Below are 19332 nucleotides of genomic sequence, written 5' to 3' on the forward strand. Positions count from 1 at the left end.
CCCACCAAACACGAATTCGCCCTCAACATTTCTCGTGATTACTCCCAAGCCTATCCAGCCATTGCTTTTGAGGCTTGCATCACAGTTAATTTTGATGAAATCTGAAGGAGGAGGGATCCAATAAACATTATCTTTGAGCCTATACTCATGTACATATAAATTGACTCAACTTAAAATAAAGATGTTGAGATTATCGGTAAAGGCGTCGTTTGAAGTGCGCCTACGTAAAAGCATGTTGTGAATATGCTTGGCACTCATAGGAAGTGGGAATTGACATATATGATTAGGGACACGATTAGGGACAAGGAAAGTAAGGAGCCGCCAAAAAGTTTATAAGGAACTTGTAAACCGTTCACGGATTATTTAAGGCAACCATGATTAAGGGACAACGAAAGGCAACAATGATTGACACGTGAAGGTTACACCCCATTCATAATTCATGAGATGACTAACTCCATATGGTTCGGAACCACGAAAGGAGGATCGGGGATGATGGTACGAAGTGAATCATGGAGTCACATTTGCCCGTATTGACCTCTACTCGATTCTTATAGTGAAAGGTATTTCCTACTATCTCAAAGGCATACAAATAAAGATTCAATTTGCTCCAAACTATCATTAAGCTAAATTGGTTGAATATTAATGCAACATAGTATTCTAAAATATCGTGATCACTTCAATTCACAACAAGGTTAAAAAGGAACCTAAACTAGTTGTCCAAATTATATATATATATCTTATAAGGCGTGATTTTCAATTACATATTCCCTTTAAACATGCAATATGGTGATCAAAAAAATATAATAAAATCAACATCAATATTGGAAACAATTTAACAATAATAACGTTAGTCAAATCATATAAAAATAAACCTAATCATGATACTAGTAATATTAAAATAAAATAAGTAATTAAATTAATTAATTACTCACATTCCATGCGCTCCTTTAAATTTCTACATCATGAATAAATTGTTAGTAACTTCAATAAAAATATAAATCAAATTGAAAATATAAATAAAAGTAGAGTTAATTTGGTCCAAACCCTTAGTTAATTCTACCTTTTACGCCTTGGTTTTAGAACAGAACCTCGGGTCAAGTACAAACTCCTTGGAGTGCTTAGGGGATGTATTGTGAGAGAATAGGGAAGGCTAGTATTAGGCTAAAGCCTAAGAGGGAGAAGAGAGAATGATTTTTGGTGTGTAAGAGAGAAAGAGAGAATGATTTGATGCCCTGAACTGCAGAAATAAGGGGGGTATTTATAGAGGAAACGAACAGAGGGATGCGCGGAACCTTAGAAGAGATAAGAGCCGCGGAAAAACCCCAATTGGGAACCGTGACACGGTACCGTCTACTGCGGCACAGTACAACACACCGTGTTGCGGTGTACATTTTTTGTCCAAAATGAGTCTAAATTCATTTAGCGCATGAGAAAAAACGTGGAATACATGAGTAACAACTTTATGGAATAATTAGAAGATAATTGACTTCTAAAGACGGTAGGAAATTTCATGACACTCAGCTCCTATCAGTATTGAATAACCCTGAGTATGTTGGTTTTGACATTATTTGACTAAATATTAAAGCTTTAGGTCACCACATACCCAGTCTTATCCAAGACGGTACGTAATTTGTTTTGTCAAAAAAATCCGTGTGCTTATATACAAAATGGCATACATGAACATTAAAACAAGTTACGTTAATAATGCAATGATTTTGAATGATTCAAATTAGTAATAGTGCTAAGCTAATATGTTGCTTTAGTTACTTTGTTTCAATTAGTGTAGACACTCCCTGCAATTCAAAAAACTTGTTTCTGTTTACGGGAATCGATGCGACTCTTGACCCATCTTTCACTGTAATTATCTATTATTTCACACTAATATCATTACAAAAAGTGATATATTTTAAAACCACTAATAAATAAGAATCAAACTAGATCTCAAATTACTATATTTGTTCTTATAGGTTCCAAGACATTATCAAAGTCAAATTTTCCATACAGGAACATTATTGTGGAAGGGAGGGAGTATGATTTTTATCTTCTATAATTTGGTTTTTCAATTTTTTTACACATAGGCCAATTCAACCAACTATAGTTTACAATCAAAAGCATGGGTGTGGTGTTCATTTGGTAATAGGGCTTACAATAGTTAATATGGAATACTTCGTGGCGTCGAGTCCTTCAACTGAAGTAGGCACAGTTCGGTTTCAACCCTATTTTTAAGAGTTCCCTTAGTCCTTGTCGGCAAATGGCTGTTGGCGGTTGGCTTTTGGTTGTTTTACTTGGCTTGTTTGACCAGCTGGTATGTTTAATTGTTTATAATGGCTTTTGAAATTGGCAGTTTAATATGGCTGTTTGTAAATGTGTTTGATACATTAAATGTTGGTTGTTGGCTGTGTATTAAATAATTTGTGGGCCAACAAGCCACAAGCCAACAGAAAAGCTATTCCAAACCAGCTTTTTCATTTCGGCTTAAAAGCAAGTTTTGTCATTGTCTAAAAATCCAATTACCAAACACATTTTTGGGATGTTTGACAACATTGGAATAGTGTTCAACAAACACCTTATGTCTCAAGATGATGATGTTGTCACAAAAAGTCTTAAGACTTTGGCCTACACTTGCTCTAATAATTTAGGTCAGTAGATTTCACATCATAGTAGTGTTCTTATTATGTTCCTTGTTTAGCGCTTACACCTATATTTAATAAAACTACTTAGTGTTGTCATGTTGATATGGAGTTCCATGTTATAAGTTGTAGGAATAACATCACAGTCCTCAATACAATTCTAGCTAACATATTTTTAATCACTTCACTTACATAACCATGTATCACATTATTGGTAAATACAATAGTGCGCAAAGTCCAATTAGTAGTTCTCCTACATACACTGAGTTGTTAATATCTCATACTCTCCTAAATCATAATGGACAGGGGTGATCAAAAGGTCCATAGCTACTAATCAATATATCCTAGAGCATATGATGAATCATATTTATATAGGGTTCTTAGGCACGTTTATGTTAGTTTTTGTACCTTTTTCTTAGTCTTTTTGGTCGATTTTAGGGTCATATTTGCATAAGTCATCATGTATCGCTTTATTACGCTTCATTTGTGTTTTTCTTAATGTTTCAGGTGATTTCATAGTCATTTGGAAGCTTTCAAAGTGTTTAGAGATGATTCGGATGATATTTGAATGGAAATCGATGGATCGGGTTCATTGATCGAGGGATTTATGCTCGTGAATATTGGCTCTAAGGATTTTGTGCATGGAATATGAAAATAGCATCCACGGGAGTCACTATGGACCTTACGGAAGTGAATTTGAGTTAGAAACGGGGAAAAACGAAGGTTTGCAAAGTATTAAAAAGGACCCTTGTGCATTGTTTCAGCCATAACTCGAGTTCTACAGATCGGATTGAGGTGATTCAAGTTGGGTTGGAAACTAGAATTGAAGAGCTTTCCAATGGTAGGTCGCACGCCTTCATATTATTCCTGGATTGTGAGTTACATCCTTGAGAAGTCGGCCCTGCAAATCTGCCAGCCAAGCATCCAGCCATCGGGCGATGGCTGCCCGATGGTTTAGCCGCATATACGACCTGCAAATCTGCCTAGCCTGATGGAAATCCATCGGCCGATGGTCCTTGTCGCGGCCTACCTTCACTCGACCATCGGCCACCCATCGGGCGATGGGTTTTGCGTGCGGGATTGCTTTCTATCGATTGTGATTCTCATGACCAATTAAAAGACGACCTTTGTTATTTTTATTTCCTTTTTTTAATTTATTTATTTTATTTTACTTAGGATTAGGCTTTAATATAAATACTTGAGAGGATTTTATTTTCCTCCCTTATGCTTTATTTTCTAGATTAAACGTTTCTTTGTTTTCTCTCCATTGTTGAACCCTAGTTTATTATTCTCCATTAATTCAATCATTGAGGTATTTCATTCAATCTTTCGTTCTTTATTTTATTAATTATGAATTCTAGTTTATTTATCTCTTTTGTTTTGTTTATTTCAATTATGAGCGAGTAGTCGTTTTCTAGGGCTAAGTGAGGGAAGCCATGTTTATACCTTGATTAATTATGCTTAATTATTTATAAATTTATGAATTAGGGTTTGAATAATTCCAATTGATTTGTGCTTTATTGTTTGATTCATGTAATTGGCCAATATCATGAGTTGATTATTTAGCTAATAAAAATTAGAATTGAAAGATCATATTTTTAGAGGCTTAATTACAATTGGTGAATTTGATTATGTTAGCGGTCGAACTACATATGTTAATTCGTAAGCGTTAATTCCCGACCGTAGGATTAACAAGTACTTTAATTATTCGATCTAGTTTGTTTATTAATGGATTGTTTGCATTTCTTGGATTGGTAAGCATGGTGGACCGAACATATGCCCTAGACTTTAATTTGTCTGAGAACAACTTTACTTTCATTATTGTCATTCTTTAGTTAATTAATCATCAAATCTTTCTTCTTTTATAGAAATAGTTCATATAATTGGGCAAAAACTAATAGAACATGTCTCCCTGTGGGATTCGACCCATATTTGCTAAATCTCTGCTAACAACAGACACCGTGCACTTGCGGTATAACTTTTTATTCATCAAGTTTTTGGCGTCGTTGCCGGGGAGATGGCTAGATTCTATTAGTTTTAGTTTGATGTTTGAACTGTTTCCATTGTCCCATTGGAACTTTCAGTTCCAATTGGGGCATTCTCATTGTTTTCTTTTCTTTTTGTTTTATGCCCAGGTCAAAAAGAACAGGTGAAGTGATCCCTACGGATCCGGACTTGGAAAAGACCCTTAGGCAAATCAAGAAGAAAGGGAAGGGAAAGCAGAAAAAGACCCAATCACAGAAGAGCTCTACTACACATCCTGACATACAAAAGGAGATGACTGATAATAGGTCTCTTAATTCTTTCGGGGTACCATCCCAAGATGGTATTCCAACGGGTCTTAAAATGCCAGAAATCACTGCAGAGAACTTTGAAATCAAACCCGCATTGCTCAGTATGGTTCAACAAAATCAGTTTAGTGGCCATCCTACTGACGAGCCAATTAATCACTTGCAGCGATTTCAACAGTTATGTTCCACTTTTCATCACAAAGGAGTCACTCAAGATCAATTGAAGGTGATGTTGTTCGGATTTTCCCTTCGCGATAGAGCTCAGAAGTGGTTGAACACTGTCAAAGAGACGGAGTGGAGCAAGATTTCTCAAGCATTCCTCAAAGAATATTTTCCCCCTGAAAAAACTGAAAAGATTCGACACCAAATTTCAACATTTTCTCAAGATTCAGGGGAATCTCTTAGGGAAGCATGGGATAGATTCCTAGATCTTCAAAGATCATGCCCGCATCACAATTTTGAGAAGTGGAATCTTGTTCGTATTTTCTATAACGGACTAGAACCTGAGACTAAATGTATTGTTGACTCTGCTGCAGGTGGTGTGTTCCTTGACAAGACGATCGAGGATGGGTATGATTTTCTTGCAAATCTTGCAGCCAACCACTTCTCATCTCCAAGAACAAGACCAAAGAAAGGAAAGATGGAAGTTGAAGCCTATTCACGTATGACATCTCAAATGGCTCAATTAACTGCAAAGATTGAAGCATTGCAGGCCACTCAAGAATCTTCTCTTTTATCTGTTAATGCTATGTCTTCTCAACCTTCGCAAACTCATTTTTTTTGTGAATTGTGTGGTATACAGGGTCCCTTTGGATATCAATGTGCTCAGAATTCTCAAGACACCAATCAGATGGAGCAGGTGAATGCCTTTCAACAAAGGCAACCAAATGATCCATATTCTAACACATTCAATCCAGGTTGGAGGAATCATCCTTACCTTTTATACAAAAGCAATAATGTTCAAAATCCTCAACCTCAGCAACAGTGGTCACAGCCTCACAACCCTCAACCTCAGCAATATGTTGCAAGGCCTCCATTACATCAACAAGGGGCCTCTCATCATCCTCCTCCGGGTTTCAATAGGCCACCTCAACAACAACCTTCTCATGGCACTCAAGAGCCTACTATGTGTGACCTTATGAGAATGATGACAACCATGAAGCAAAATACTGAAGATAACATCAAGGAGTTGAAAAACACGACAAAGCATTTGGAGAACCAAATTGCACAAGTAGCAGGTACCAATATCCAAAGGTAACCTGGCCACTTACCAGGACAACCGGTCCCCAAGGAGACCGCCAATGCTATCACTACTCATAGTGGTGTCAGTTATGAAGGGCCTTAAATGCCTACTGATGATGCAAATCTTGAGAAGGAGAATAGTGAGGTTGCAGAGAAGGCCTTAGATGATGTTCCCACCTCAAAAGATGGGAAAGCTAAAGCAAGTGATGCTGAGAAAGAGAAAAAGAAAGGTTCTAAGCCTCCATCCGTCGAGCCAAAGCTACCATTCCCACATCGAATGCAAAAGACCAAGGTAGATCAACAATTTGGTAAGTTCTTGACTATGGTCAAGAACCTTGAGGTAACTGTTCCTTTTACTGATTTGGTCTCTCAAGTTCCAATGTATGCAAAGTTTTTAAAGGAAATTATTACTAAGAAGAAAGACTTTGGTGGTGTAGAAACAGTCGCTCTAACTGCAGAGTGTAGTGCTATATTGCAAAATAAATCCCCACCTAAGCTTAAGGACCCTGGTAGTTTTTCCATCCCATGTCATGTAGGTGCATTATTCATTGATAAAGCTTTATGTGACTTAGGTGCTAGTGTGTCTGTTATGCCTCTTTCTGTTTGTAGCAGGTTGAATATGGGAGCTTTAAAATGCACACAAATCACTTTGCAAATGGCGGATCGTTCTATAAAATACCCTTTAGGTGTTTTGGAAGATGTCCCCGTTCGGGTTGGGAAATTTTTCATTCCTGTTGACTTTGTAGTTCTAGATATGGAGGAGGATAGAAATATCCCGATCATTTTAGGTAGACCTTTCTTGTGTACTGCAGGTGCTGTTATTGATGTCAAGTCTGGGTCCCTTACTTTGTCTGTTGGTGATGATACAGTGACTTTTAATCTAACCAATGCGATGAAGTCGCCTATGCTTGAGAATACTTGTTGCAGGATTGATGTGCTTGATGAGATTGTGAGAGATGATACACCTCGTGAGTTAGCTAATGATCCATTAGAAGCTGTTCTCACCTTGGAGGTTTCTAAAGGAGAAGGAGATGTAGAGGTTGACTCCTTGATTCGTGCCTTGGATGCCCCTAACACTGAGGGGTTTGAGGTAATGGAAACTATTTGTTCTACTTCTGAGTCACAGGTAAAAAAGGTAGAGTTAAAACCTTTGCCTTCTCATCTTAAATATGCATTTCTTGACGATAATGAGGAATGCCCTGTAATTGTTAGTGCTAAACTCGATGATAGCCAACTTTCTAAGCTTTTGACTGTGCTTTGCATGCATAAAAAGGCAATCGGGTATAGCATTGATGATCTTACAGGGATAAGTCCTAATTTTTGTATGCATAGAATTAATTTGGAAGAGAATCATCGCCCTTGCATTCAACCACAACGTCGATTGAATCCTAATATGCAAGAGGTGGTGAAGAAAGAGGTAATGAAACTTCTTGACGCGGGCATCATCTACCCCATCTCAGATTCTACGTGGGTGAGCCCGGTACAAGTCGTTCCTAAGAAAGGGGGGACAACAGTTGTTAAAAATGATAAGAATGAACTAATTCCTACTCGTGTTGTCACAGGTTGGCGTATGTGTATTGATTATCGCAGGTTGAATACGGCCACCTTAAAAGATCACTTCCCCTTACCTTTTATAGATCAAATGCTAGAAAGATTAGCAAAACATAGTTTTTTCTATTATTTGGATGGATATTCAGGTTTCTTTCAAATACCCATTCATTCGGAAGATCAAGAGAAGACAACGTTTACATGCCCTTATGGTACATTTGCTTATCGCAGAATGCCATTTGGGTTGTGTAACGCCCCTGCGACGTTTTAAAGGTGTATGATGGCCATTTTTTCTGATTTCATTGAGAACATCATTGGAGGTATTTATGGATGATTTCAGTGTTTATGGTTCTGACTTTGATATGTGCTTGCATAATCTTTCTAAGGTGCTTAAACGTTGTACTGATGTAAATTTGGTCTTGAATTGGGAAAAGTGCCACTTCATGGTCAATGAAGGAGTGGTACTTGGTCATCTTATTTCTGATCGTGGCATCCAAGTTGACAAAGCAAAAATTGAGGTGATTGAGAAACTTCCTCCTCCTGTGAATGTCAAGGGAGTGAGAAGTTTTCTTGGTCATGCGGGGTTTTATCGCCGATTTATAAAAGATTTTTCAAAAATAGCGAAACCCCTCACTCAATTGTTGCTTAAGGATGCCACATTTGAGTTTACTGATTCTTGTATGGAGTCTTTCAACAGGATCAAGGAGGCATTAATAACTGCTCCAATCATACAACCTCCGGATTGGGATTTACCATTCGAGATCATGTGTGATGCGAGTGACTATGCTGTGGGAGCCGTGCTTGGGCAACGGAAGAATAAGGTTTTGCACGCCATCTACTATGCTAGCAGAACCTTGGATGAGGCTCAGATGAATTATGCCACCACTGAGAAAGAACTCCTAGCTATTGTGTATGCTCTTGACAAGTTTCGAACTTACCTCATTGGTTCAAAAGTGATTGTCCATACTGACCACGCCGCTCTAAAGTATCTCCTAGCAAAGAAAGAGGCTAAACCAAGGCTCATTCGATGGATTTTGCTCCTCCAAGAGTTTGATTTAGAGATTCGAGATAAAAAGGGCGCAGAGAACGTTGTTGCAGACCACCTCTCTCGATTGAGATTTCAGTCTACTTCGAATAACCCTATAAATGACTCTTTTCCTGATGATCATTTATTCTCTGTTTCTTCTGTATACCCATGGTATGCTGACTATGCTAATTTTTGCGTAGGTGGTTTACATCCTCCGGATTTGACTTACCAACAGCGCAAGAAGTTCTACCATGACACTAAGCGTTACTTTTGGGATGACCCTCATTTGTATCGTAAGTGTGCTGATGGAATGTTTCGGAGATGTGTAGCAGATTGGGATACTCATGGTGTCCTTCATCATTGTCATAATCTACCTTCTAGCGCACATCTTGGTTCTACTGCAACTGCCTACCGAGTGCTTCAATGTGGCTTCTATTGGCCCTCATTATTCAAGGATGTTCGTGCCTTTTGTAATGCATGTGATGAGTGTCAAAGAACAGGGAATATATCGAAGAGGCAAGAGATGCCGCAAAATGGGATTCTTGAGGTCGAGCCTTTTGATGTATGGGGCATTGATTTTATGGGACCGTTTCCCTTTTCTTGTGGGAATCGGTACATTTTGGTTGCCGTCGACTATGTCACTAAGTGGGTTGAAGCGATTGCGTCACCAACTAATGACTCAAAGGTCGTTATGAAGTTATTCAAGAAGATCATCTTTCCGCGTTTCGGAGTCCCAAGAGTCGTTATTAGTGATGGTGGTTCTCATTTCCATCAACGAACTTTTAAGGCTCTTCTTAAGAAACATGGGTCCCAAGGCAACCCCTCTTCTCTCTCCATCACTTCAGCCACCCCGCAGCCGCGCACCACCGCCCACCCTCCGGCGCCCCACCGGCACTGCTCCGACACTCTGGATAGCCACCCTCCAAGCCTCCACGAAAAAAAAGAAGAACCCTAATTTTTCTTAAGGTTAGGGATTTTGATTTTCTTTTTCAATTGTGAGAATTATTTGGAATTGCAATTTAATCAATGCTTATTTGAGAAAATCAACAACAATATAGTCTTAATTGCACAAGAAAAGGTATTATTTTCAATTCTTCATCAAATTTCTCTTTTTGAATTGTTCACATTCACATAAAAGTTGGAAATTTTACCTTTGTCTTATATTATTGGATTGTTGTTGAGTTTATGGTGATTAATTGTGATTGAACATTGATATTTGGTTGGTGGTTGATTGGAATTGATCCTACTCTGGTTTTTGAGATTGTGATTACTAGTATTGTTTGGAGTATTTTGTGCTTATTGCTATTTGATTGTGACATTGTATCATGAGAACCACAAAAACCACTAGTTCTCACCCAAAGTCCACCCCTTCTCCACTTGCACCACTAAAATCCACTCCCACAAAGAGAAACCCACCTCGTAAAGCAAGAGCCCCACCTTCAAAGAAATATCCTAAGCCACCACAAAAATCTATCGCGCCACCACATAAATCCCCTCCACCCACTTCTCATCCTTCCTCAAGTTTGAGTAAAGAAGCCCTTGGTTTTTCACTTCAAGATCGAAAAATCAATTCAACACTTTGTTATTCACAAGACGATGGTAAGAAGCTTGGTGTTGACGATTGTTTACAAGAAATAGGTCGAAGGTGTGGTTTGTCAAAAGTTCTTAATTTGAAGGAAGAGGTTTATTCGGATTTGGTTATTGAGTTTCTTACTTCTTTGGTAGTGTCGGATAATGGTGACATATCTTTTTCTCTTGATGGAGTGTCATATTCAATGGCACCAAAGGAGGTCAATGAAATTTTCGGGTGGCCTTGTGATGGAACCATCGGCCCATCGGAATTTGGTTCGTTTTGGGGTGACAAGAATGGATTACAATTTCACCAAAAAGTGTTTTGGAGAGAACTCACAGGTCGAGATGATTGGAAAGTTGGTTTTACTAAGTCTTTTTCAATTGTGAACCCCGTGCCTCGTATTCTGCATCGCTTACTTCTACAAGTGTTCTTTCCAAAGACAGAGATGGGGCAAATTGCTACAAGTGATTTCAAGATGCTTTGGTGGTTCTTACATGGTGATCGAGTTAGGATGGGTCAATTGGATTTTGGAAAATTCCTCATTGCTGCATTTATTGTGGAGAGAAGCAAGGCTAAATGGCCTATTACTATGGGGAGCTTTGTAACCGTCTTTGCTAAGCATCTGGAGATTGATTTGTCTTGTTTTAAGAAATTGAACACATATGCACTCCTTGATCATGTGAGCATGGAACGATATGGATGGTTGTTGTCCCCAGCGATTGGTTTGTTTGTATGGCAGGTTAAGGGAGAGGAGAAGGACTCAAATCCGATTCCTTATACTATTTTGCCCACTCTCGCGACTCAAATGGGTACTCCAAATGCCCTCTTGTTTCTGCCTACCCCCGACATCAAAACAATCATACAAAAATGTGTGCATTCTACAATGCAAGGTTCTTCTTCGGCCCCTTCGCCTTTGGTTGATGACATCTCAAAGATCTCACACACTCCTTCTCGTGGGACTATTCCATCTCACCCTTTTCGTGATAGTGTCAGTTTTGAGGGGTCTAGCAGCAATCCCATCACTATAGAGGTGTTCAAGCAATTCATGGATAACATTGGTAAGTTTGCTCAGGAGGTCATTGATCATTTAGGCAATTTGGAGCAACGGTTTCAAACCTTGGATTCGGAGGTTGTTTCTCTTCGTCAGCAGATAGTAGCTTCTGGCAACACCGCTACATCTAATGACACTACAGTCGACACCTCTTCAGTCGACGAGGCTCCTGCTGAGTGAGCTTTTCTCTCTTATCCCTCTTTCCTATATTTCATTTTGCCACAGTGAGGACACTGTGCTTCATTCTAGCTTGGGGGAGGGATATCTATTTTTTAATGCTTTCATAGTATAGTTTTATTGCTTTCCGTAGGTGTTGCATGGTTTGTACCGTCTATTAGGGATGGGAGTTTACATGTAACGAAAAAAATGTATTGCTTTCTTAGTTTAGTTGTGTTTTTGAATAATGCATTCTTGTGTCTATCTTACATATGTTTGACTTCGAACCGTGTGCGGATTAGATTAGACTCTCTTGAGCTTCTTCTCATCATAGTTATGATTTTGAAATTCGGTCGGTTTGCTTTATACGTTGATAGCTGCGTAGCAATGTAGCTTGCGATTAATGGGTTTGTGGTAAGATCTTTTGCTCTTTTTGAGTCTAGCTAGTCGAGATTTTGTAGACCCCAAGCCATGTGAGTTTTTGAAACCTGATTGATTGACTGTCACATTTATTTATTTATAACAGTCTATATTTTTGTATGTGTGATAGTTCCTGGTGCAACATTGATCTTGATTTTGCCTTGAGACTCGTAGTAATTTGGTTGTGATGAGTGCATGATTGAAATGATAAAGGTCTTTCTTTTTCTTAATTTGAGCCTCCAGATGTGATTTTTGTACATTTGTTCCCTAATTGTAACCCAGGTTGAGCTTTACCCTTCATTGAATTAGCCATATTATAAGCCTTGAGCCTTAATCGGTTACTATTCCCAAGCCTAGCTTGGGGGAGTGGTCCATATTGTGAGTTGTGATTTTTATTTGGCTAAATATTCGCTTCATGGTGCAAAAAAAAAGGGAGATTTTGAATGGAAGTTCAAGGTTATTTCATTTAAAAAAAAAAGAGAAAGAAAGAGAAAAGGTAGAATAAATGGGGTATGAAGAAATAGAAAAAAAAAATAATAAATTAAAATAAAAGAAGAGTTGAAGAAAGAAGGGAAGAAGAGGAAATCAAATTACTATGGTGTATGGGGAGGCGAGATGCTAAACGAGATTATCTTTGACATGCATTCAATTGTGTTGTTATTATGGACTATCATTATCACTCTCCCAGCTAGCTAATCTCTCACATTTCCTAAAATTTTATCCTACCTCTCACCCTAGCCCCCATTACAACCCTTATAAAGACCTTTTGACCTTCGTGCATAAGTTATGATTGAATGAAATGAGTTTTGAGTCAAAGTTAAAGAGTATTTGTTGCATTCCAAGTCGACATGGTATAGGTTGAGTGTTTGTTATAACCCTAGCTGTTAGGGCACCTCTCGTGCAGAACTTTAGCATATCTACAGGAAATCGGCGGAGACTAGCTTGGAAAGAGACTGTTTGTGGCCTCTAGATTGGAGAGTTAATTGCAAGACTATGAGTGCTACGTGGTTCTATATGTATCCGAGCCAGATTTTAGTTTCGCTAACTTTGGTTTGATAGTTTGCTCGAGAGTCGAGTCAGTCTTATTCTGGTTCCCTGGAAGTCTTGTTTGTCTTATTTATCCGTCTTGAGTCTAGTGTTGCTTAGGGACAAGCAACAATTTAGCTTGGGGGAATGTGATGAATCATATTTATATAGGGTTCTTAGGCACGTTTATGTTAGTTTTTGTACCTTTTTCTTAGTCTTTTTGGTCGATTTTAGGGTCATATTTGCATAAGTCATCATGTATCGCTTTATTACGCTTCGTTTGTGTTTTTCTTAATGTTTCAGGTGATTTCATAGTCATTTGGAAGCTTTCGAAGTGTTTAGAGATGATTCGGATGATATTTGAATGGAAATCGATGGATCGGGTTCATTGATTGAGGGATTTATGCTCGTGAATATTGGCTCTAAGGATTTTGTGCATGGAATATGAAAATAGCATCCACGGGAGTCACTATGGACCTTACGGAAGTGAATTTGAGTTAGAAACGGGGAAAAACGAAGGTTTGCAAAGTATTAAAAAGGACCCTTGTGCATTGTTTCAGCCATTACTCAAGTTCTACAGATTGGATTGAGGTGATTCAAGTTGGGTTTGAAACTAGATTTGAAGAGCTTTCCAATGGTAGGTCGCACGCCTTCATATGATTCCTGGATTGTGAGTTACAGCCTTGCGAAGTCGGCCTTGCAAATTTGCCAGCCAAGCATCCAGCCATGGGGCGATGGTTGCCCGATGGTTTAGCCGCATATACGACCTGCAAATCTGCCTAGCCCGATGGAAATCCATCGGTCGATGGTCCTTGTCGCGGCCTACCTTCACTCGACCATCGGCCACCCATCGGGCGATGGGTTTTGCGTGCGGGATTGCTTTCTATCGATTGTGATTCTCATGACCAATTAAAACACGACCTTTGTTATTTTTATTTCCTTTTTTTAATTTATTTATTTTATTTTACTTAGGATTAGGCTTTAATATAAATACTTGAGAGGATTTTATTTTCCTCCCTTATGCTTTATTTTTCTAGATTAAACGTTTCTTTGTTTTCTCTCCATTGTTGAACCCTAGTTTATTATTCTCCATTAATTCAATCATTGAGGTATTTCATTCAATCTTTCGTTTTTTATTTTATTAATTATGAATTCTAGTTTATTTATCTCTTTTGTTTTGTTTATTTCAATTATGAGCGAGTAGTCGTTTTCTAGGGCTAAGTGAGGGAAGCCATGTTTATACCTTGATTAATTATGCTTAATTATTTATAAATTTATGAATTAGGGTTTGAATAATTCCAATTGATTTGTGCTTTATTGTTTGATTCATGTAATTGGCCAATATCATGAGTTGATTATTTAGCTAATAAAAATTAGAATTGAAAGATCATATTTTTAGAGGCTTAATTACAATTGGTGAATTTGATTATGTTAGCGGTCGAACTACATATGTTAATTCGTAAGCGTTAATTCCCGACCGTAGGATTAACAAGTGCTTTAATTATTCGACCTAGTTTGTTTATTAATGGATTGTTTGCATTTCTTGGATTGGTATAAGCATGGTGGACCGAACATATGCCCTAGACTTTAATTTGTCTGAGAACAACTTTACTTTCATTATTGTCATTCTTTAGTTAATTAATCATCAAATCTTTCTTCGTTTATAGAAATAGTTCATATAATTGGGCAAAAACTAATAGAACCTGTCTCCTTGTGGGATTCGACCCGTATTTGCTAAATCTCTGCTAACAACAGACACCGTGCACTTGCGGTATAACTTTTTATTCATCAGCATACTAAATTAGTATCGGAGCGTTTCCAGCCATAACAAGCACTATCATAACAGCGGTACGATAGCTAGTACTACCATAAAAGACCTTAACTAGTACTACCATAAAAGACCTACGATAACTAATACTACCAGAATAGAGCTCCAATAACTAGGGCTACCATGGTGTAGATATGATAAGTACGACTACCATACAGAGAATATGTCAAAAGGAACTACACATGGTATGAAATCCAGAGAAAAGGGGGCCTTCCTTCGCCATAAAACTGTGCCCTCACGATTTGACCAGCAACAATTTTTTCATCTCTTACCATGCCGGTCACACCGAGTTTCACCTTTCACTCGACGATGTTGTTATCGTTGTCATATTTGATTGTCATGGTTGCAAGCCAAAACTTTGGTCCATGGAGCAGCTGCACAATTGATTCCTCCGGAAATCCATTCATGTATTTTCTTGCGTAGTTGACAGGAACATACTGAATACAAAAATGGTATTAGATACAAAATAGAACTCAACTAACATCGAACACACACCCTTTTTGGTAATTGCTCAAGGCTAAAACCCAATATACTCTAATATGGTTTCTATCAGTTGATGAATCTTACCATTCGGCCAGCCTTTATGTAATGCTTTGTGAAATTTGATTCGAATGAGGGTGGATCGTTCTTGTTAATAATAAAGTTTCCAAAATCATCATAGCCATCGTCTTTCAACTCAAAACCATCCTGATACACTCTTGCCCGGAAATATCGATATCCATAGTAAGACATAAGGGAAATCTCAACCACATCAAAATCCCTTACGTCATTTTGTATAAGGAACTGTGTCCATCCCTCTACAAAGAAACCTCTCCAACGCCGTCCTCTTTGAACAATTCGAATGATAACCTGATAAGGGACAACATTGTTACCCAACACGAAATAGTAGTTCGTGCTTTGTAGCATGTCCGTGATATCGTCGGGAATAATCTGCAAACAACATAGTTAAATGTACCTCATAAGCTATATTTGAATCATGGCTAGAATTTATATAACGTCTTTAATCTAGTTCAGCCATCCGGAGACAATACATTTATACTTTAACAAAGTAATCTAAAAACTTGTGTGATCCTCGCAACTCCCACATGAAGATGAAAAACCAACATTGAGATTTTCTGTTTTTTAACCCACCACAACAATGCATCATTTTTCAAAACACAACAACATTGAACCTGAAGGTGTGGATAATATAAGCCCGACATTGTTTCAACCTTGATTAGACACATGACCTATAATAACAACTATACAGGACCGGCCTTCAAAATTCGAACCATACACTCAAAACTTGTATCACGCAATGTAAGCAAATATCAACTCTCCCATCAAATATTGTTCAGTAATGTTTTAAAAATATATAATTCAAATATTTCAAACCGATATCAGTTGAAATGAAACCGTCTTTATTTTTCCTATTGAGCTAAACACTTGTTAATTATTTGGGAAAAGCTAACAAAAAGTTTCATTTGCAAATTACTTAAACTTTAACTCAAAACTACAACAATATGCACAAGTAATTTACAAATCCAACATAATGTAATTCAATTTTTTGGAGTGACAAATCAAACACGGTACAAGATTTAATTCCTCACGTTTAATATCAACAAGTTATGCACTATCTACGTTGTATGGATGAAGAGTAAAATAGTATTCTATTTCAGATTACGCACAATTATGTGTTGTCAATTCATACAAATAATTCAACTATATTCCGTAGTTGTACAATTCAGAAGACATTAAGTAGGAGTTGCTCACCACTTGCGTTCTCGTCTTCTCCGAAACCATGATTTAAAACCAAGGTCCTTTGTATGATGTGGGCTCCATAATCTGTTAAATTCTCACTGTGGTGCATTATGCAATTGTCAATATGTGTTTTTAGTACAAATGTTAACTATGTTATTTATTGGAAATACCTTAAATAATAAATTCAAGGTAATAAATTAAACAAAATTTATCTTATTTGAGTATGACACGAGTCACACAAATCAACGTAAGCTACATCGCGTGTGCGAACACGGTGGTCGTACCCACAATAAAGTAAACGCTATGGTCAATTGGTGGTACCCAAAATGACAATGATTCATTGCTAAATTGTTATACTCAACTCCTAACGTACACATCAAAATAAAACCATTGCATGTAGAGGGCAAATAAATATTTCTAATTTAAAGGAGATATTAAAAAGTACTATTCGGTACTGAACAATCACTAAAAAATTAATTATGCAATTGTTTTAGAACTAATACCAAACCAAATAGATTGTGAACATTATTGGGAGTATTTGAAATCAAAATAATCTTTTAAAAAAGCTAATCAATTTGTCTTAACAAGTTATCAATATAACTACTTTATTTGGGTCAAAAACTTGCAGTACACTTAGCTTCGAAAATTTTAATTTAGATCTGAACATATTAAGCCCACAGATCAACATCAATCATCTAAATACTAATTACTCATGAATTTTGACCCACAATAGAGTATATCATATCGAATTTTTCCATTTATACGCCCTATTCTTGCTATATACCAACACATATGCGGACTATACTTGGCTCCGAATTGCAAAATTCGATATCAGTATTTGAGAATTAATATAAATGGTGTGCGTTAAATACCACCAAATATATTTGCAATTCAATTAACCCCCGACATAGTGTCGTGGAATAATTACATCTAATTTAAACAAAAAGATCCAAAATAAGGCAAACAATGAAAATTTATGAAACCAAACCGTGAAGAACAATTACCTTAAAACTGTTATTTCCTTAAAATTCGAACTTGCTCTTCTTCTAACTCCTCCTTGACGTATCTTTTTATCCCGCTTACAAAGGTATAAATGATGTGGATATTGTATTTGTAATTAATTAAGTTGCGGTGTTTTTCTTTATATAAAAAAAAAGTTTCAAAGGATGAGTACTAGTCTTCAACTCCTTAAAATGGAGAGGAGTAGGATGTTTTTTATCTTTACTCCCAATTGCATGTAAAGTCTAAAGGCAGAAAGCCTTATATTAATGATGAGAGTAATAACAAATATTACATTATTAGACACGTGTTACCAAGTGTCCGAGTATTCATATGAAATCATTGAGAGAGTGTGGCAAAATAAAATAAATTACATTAATATTCTTTTATAATATTTCAATAAATATAATGGTGTTATTAATCATGTTGAGACCAAGTTTTTACTAAGTTCTTTTATATACAGGTTTAGAGGTAGTGTTAAGTTTCTTGTAAGAAGGCCAATCTTAACGATATAGTTTGCAATGTTGTCCCGTACTCATTCTAAAAAATTAGGTACTTTGATTTGTTTAATTCTTTGATGTATAATTCGCCAATTCCGGTGAAATGGTTATACACTGTTAAAGTTGGAAGTAAACGCTATTTATAAGCATTAAAGTATAAGCTTTGTTAAAAGGTTTTATGTCTACCCTAGTTAAGAAGTAAGACCAATATTTCGTTTATGTATATTATTAAACATTAACTATGTTTATGCTAATATATGAAATAAGTTGGCATTAGTTATGTAGCTAGCTTCATTATTAAATAATATGTGTTTATAAAGGCAAAATGCATAAGGAATGAGATACGTAATGTTAAATGTTATTATATTAAATAATATCAATTAGTATCACTCTGGTGTTTTACTTTAATGAAATGCTTCCGTGGCAAATTTGTTGAATGCCTATTACGCAAAAATACGTTTCTAATATTTTTAACTCTTGGTGATCAACACTGAATAATAAAGCAATGCCGGATGTCGTGAACACAAAATACATGAAATTGATAGGTTGGTTCGCTTTCCTTAGTGAACATACATTCAATGCAATGCTTGATGTATGACAATAGCCTATATCCTATATTATAGGCATAGTGGAAAATTGTACAAAAAAATTTGATGATCACTGATATCTTTTCTTTTCAAGCTGGTAATCTTTAGTTCAGACTGATACAATTTACTTACCTTTCAACCACTCTTAATTAATGCACTTAGTTGTGCTCCGGTGTGTGAGTAAAGGTGGTGAATAAATTTGTCCTTTTCATTTGGTAAACTTGTTGTACGTATGAAAAGATGAATGCGGTATTTGTAAGTAATTGTGAAGTTGAAAGTTCGAGAGATTTTATGACATGCCCAAGTAACTAATTGTGTTTTAACTTAGTTCGTACACAAATGTGGATTGCATATCATTCATTTATACAACATTATATTCAATCACACCCGAGCCATTGGGGTTTTAACCATCCGTTTAGGTTTAAGGGTTAACATGTATCGCACCTAAAATTTATTTTTCATACACTAATAAATTTATAATCCATGTTGTAATTGGTAATTTTTATAATCATAAGTTAATGTTAAATGGATGCTACGACTTAGAGTAAAACTTAACAACTACATATTGCATTAAAAAGCTTGTAATATGACTTCCAATAGAATAATAAAGGAAAAATAAAAGAAGTAGTTCTCCATATTAATGTCGCAATAGTAGTATAGTACATAGTACTGATTTGAGCGCTAGTATTTCACCATCTAAGGCTAGTACTTTTT

General features: G+C 36.8%; 1 protein-coding gene and 1 non-coding gene across 2 annotated transcripts; one reads left to right on the forward strand and one right to left on the reverse strand.

Moving 5' to 3' along the window:
• Window positions 1-5274: 5274 nt before the first annotated feature.
• On the reverse strand, window positions 5275-5380 carry LOC145621716 (small nucleolar RNA R71). Its single transcript, XR_014108525.1, has one exon. It is a non-coding gene; the product is annotated as a small nucleolar RNA R71 (small nucleolar RNA).
• Window positions 5381-6266: 886 nt separating this feature from the next.
• On the forward strand, window positions 6267-9693 carry LOC145619612 (uncharacterized). The gene is made up of 3 exons (XM_081674324.1): window positions 6267-7753; window positions 8052-8172; window positions 8266-9693. The coding sequence occupies exons 1-3, from the start codon at window positions 6267-6269 to the stop codon at window positions 9691-9693; spliced, it is 3036 nt and encodes a 1011-aa protein (XP_081530450.1).
• Window positions 9694-19332: the final 9639 nt, after the last annotated feature.

Source organism: Chenopodium album, chromosome 27 (assembly GCF_948465745.1).
Source record: "Chenopodium album chromosome 27, dcCheAlbu1.1, whole genome shotgun sequence".
NCBI classification, from domain to species: Eukaryota; Viridiplantae; Streptophyta; class Magnoliopsida; order Caryophyllales; family Amaranthaceae; genus Chenopodium; species Chenopodium album.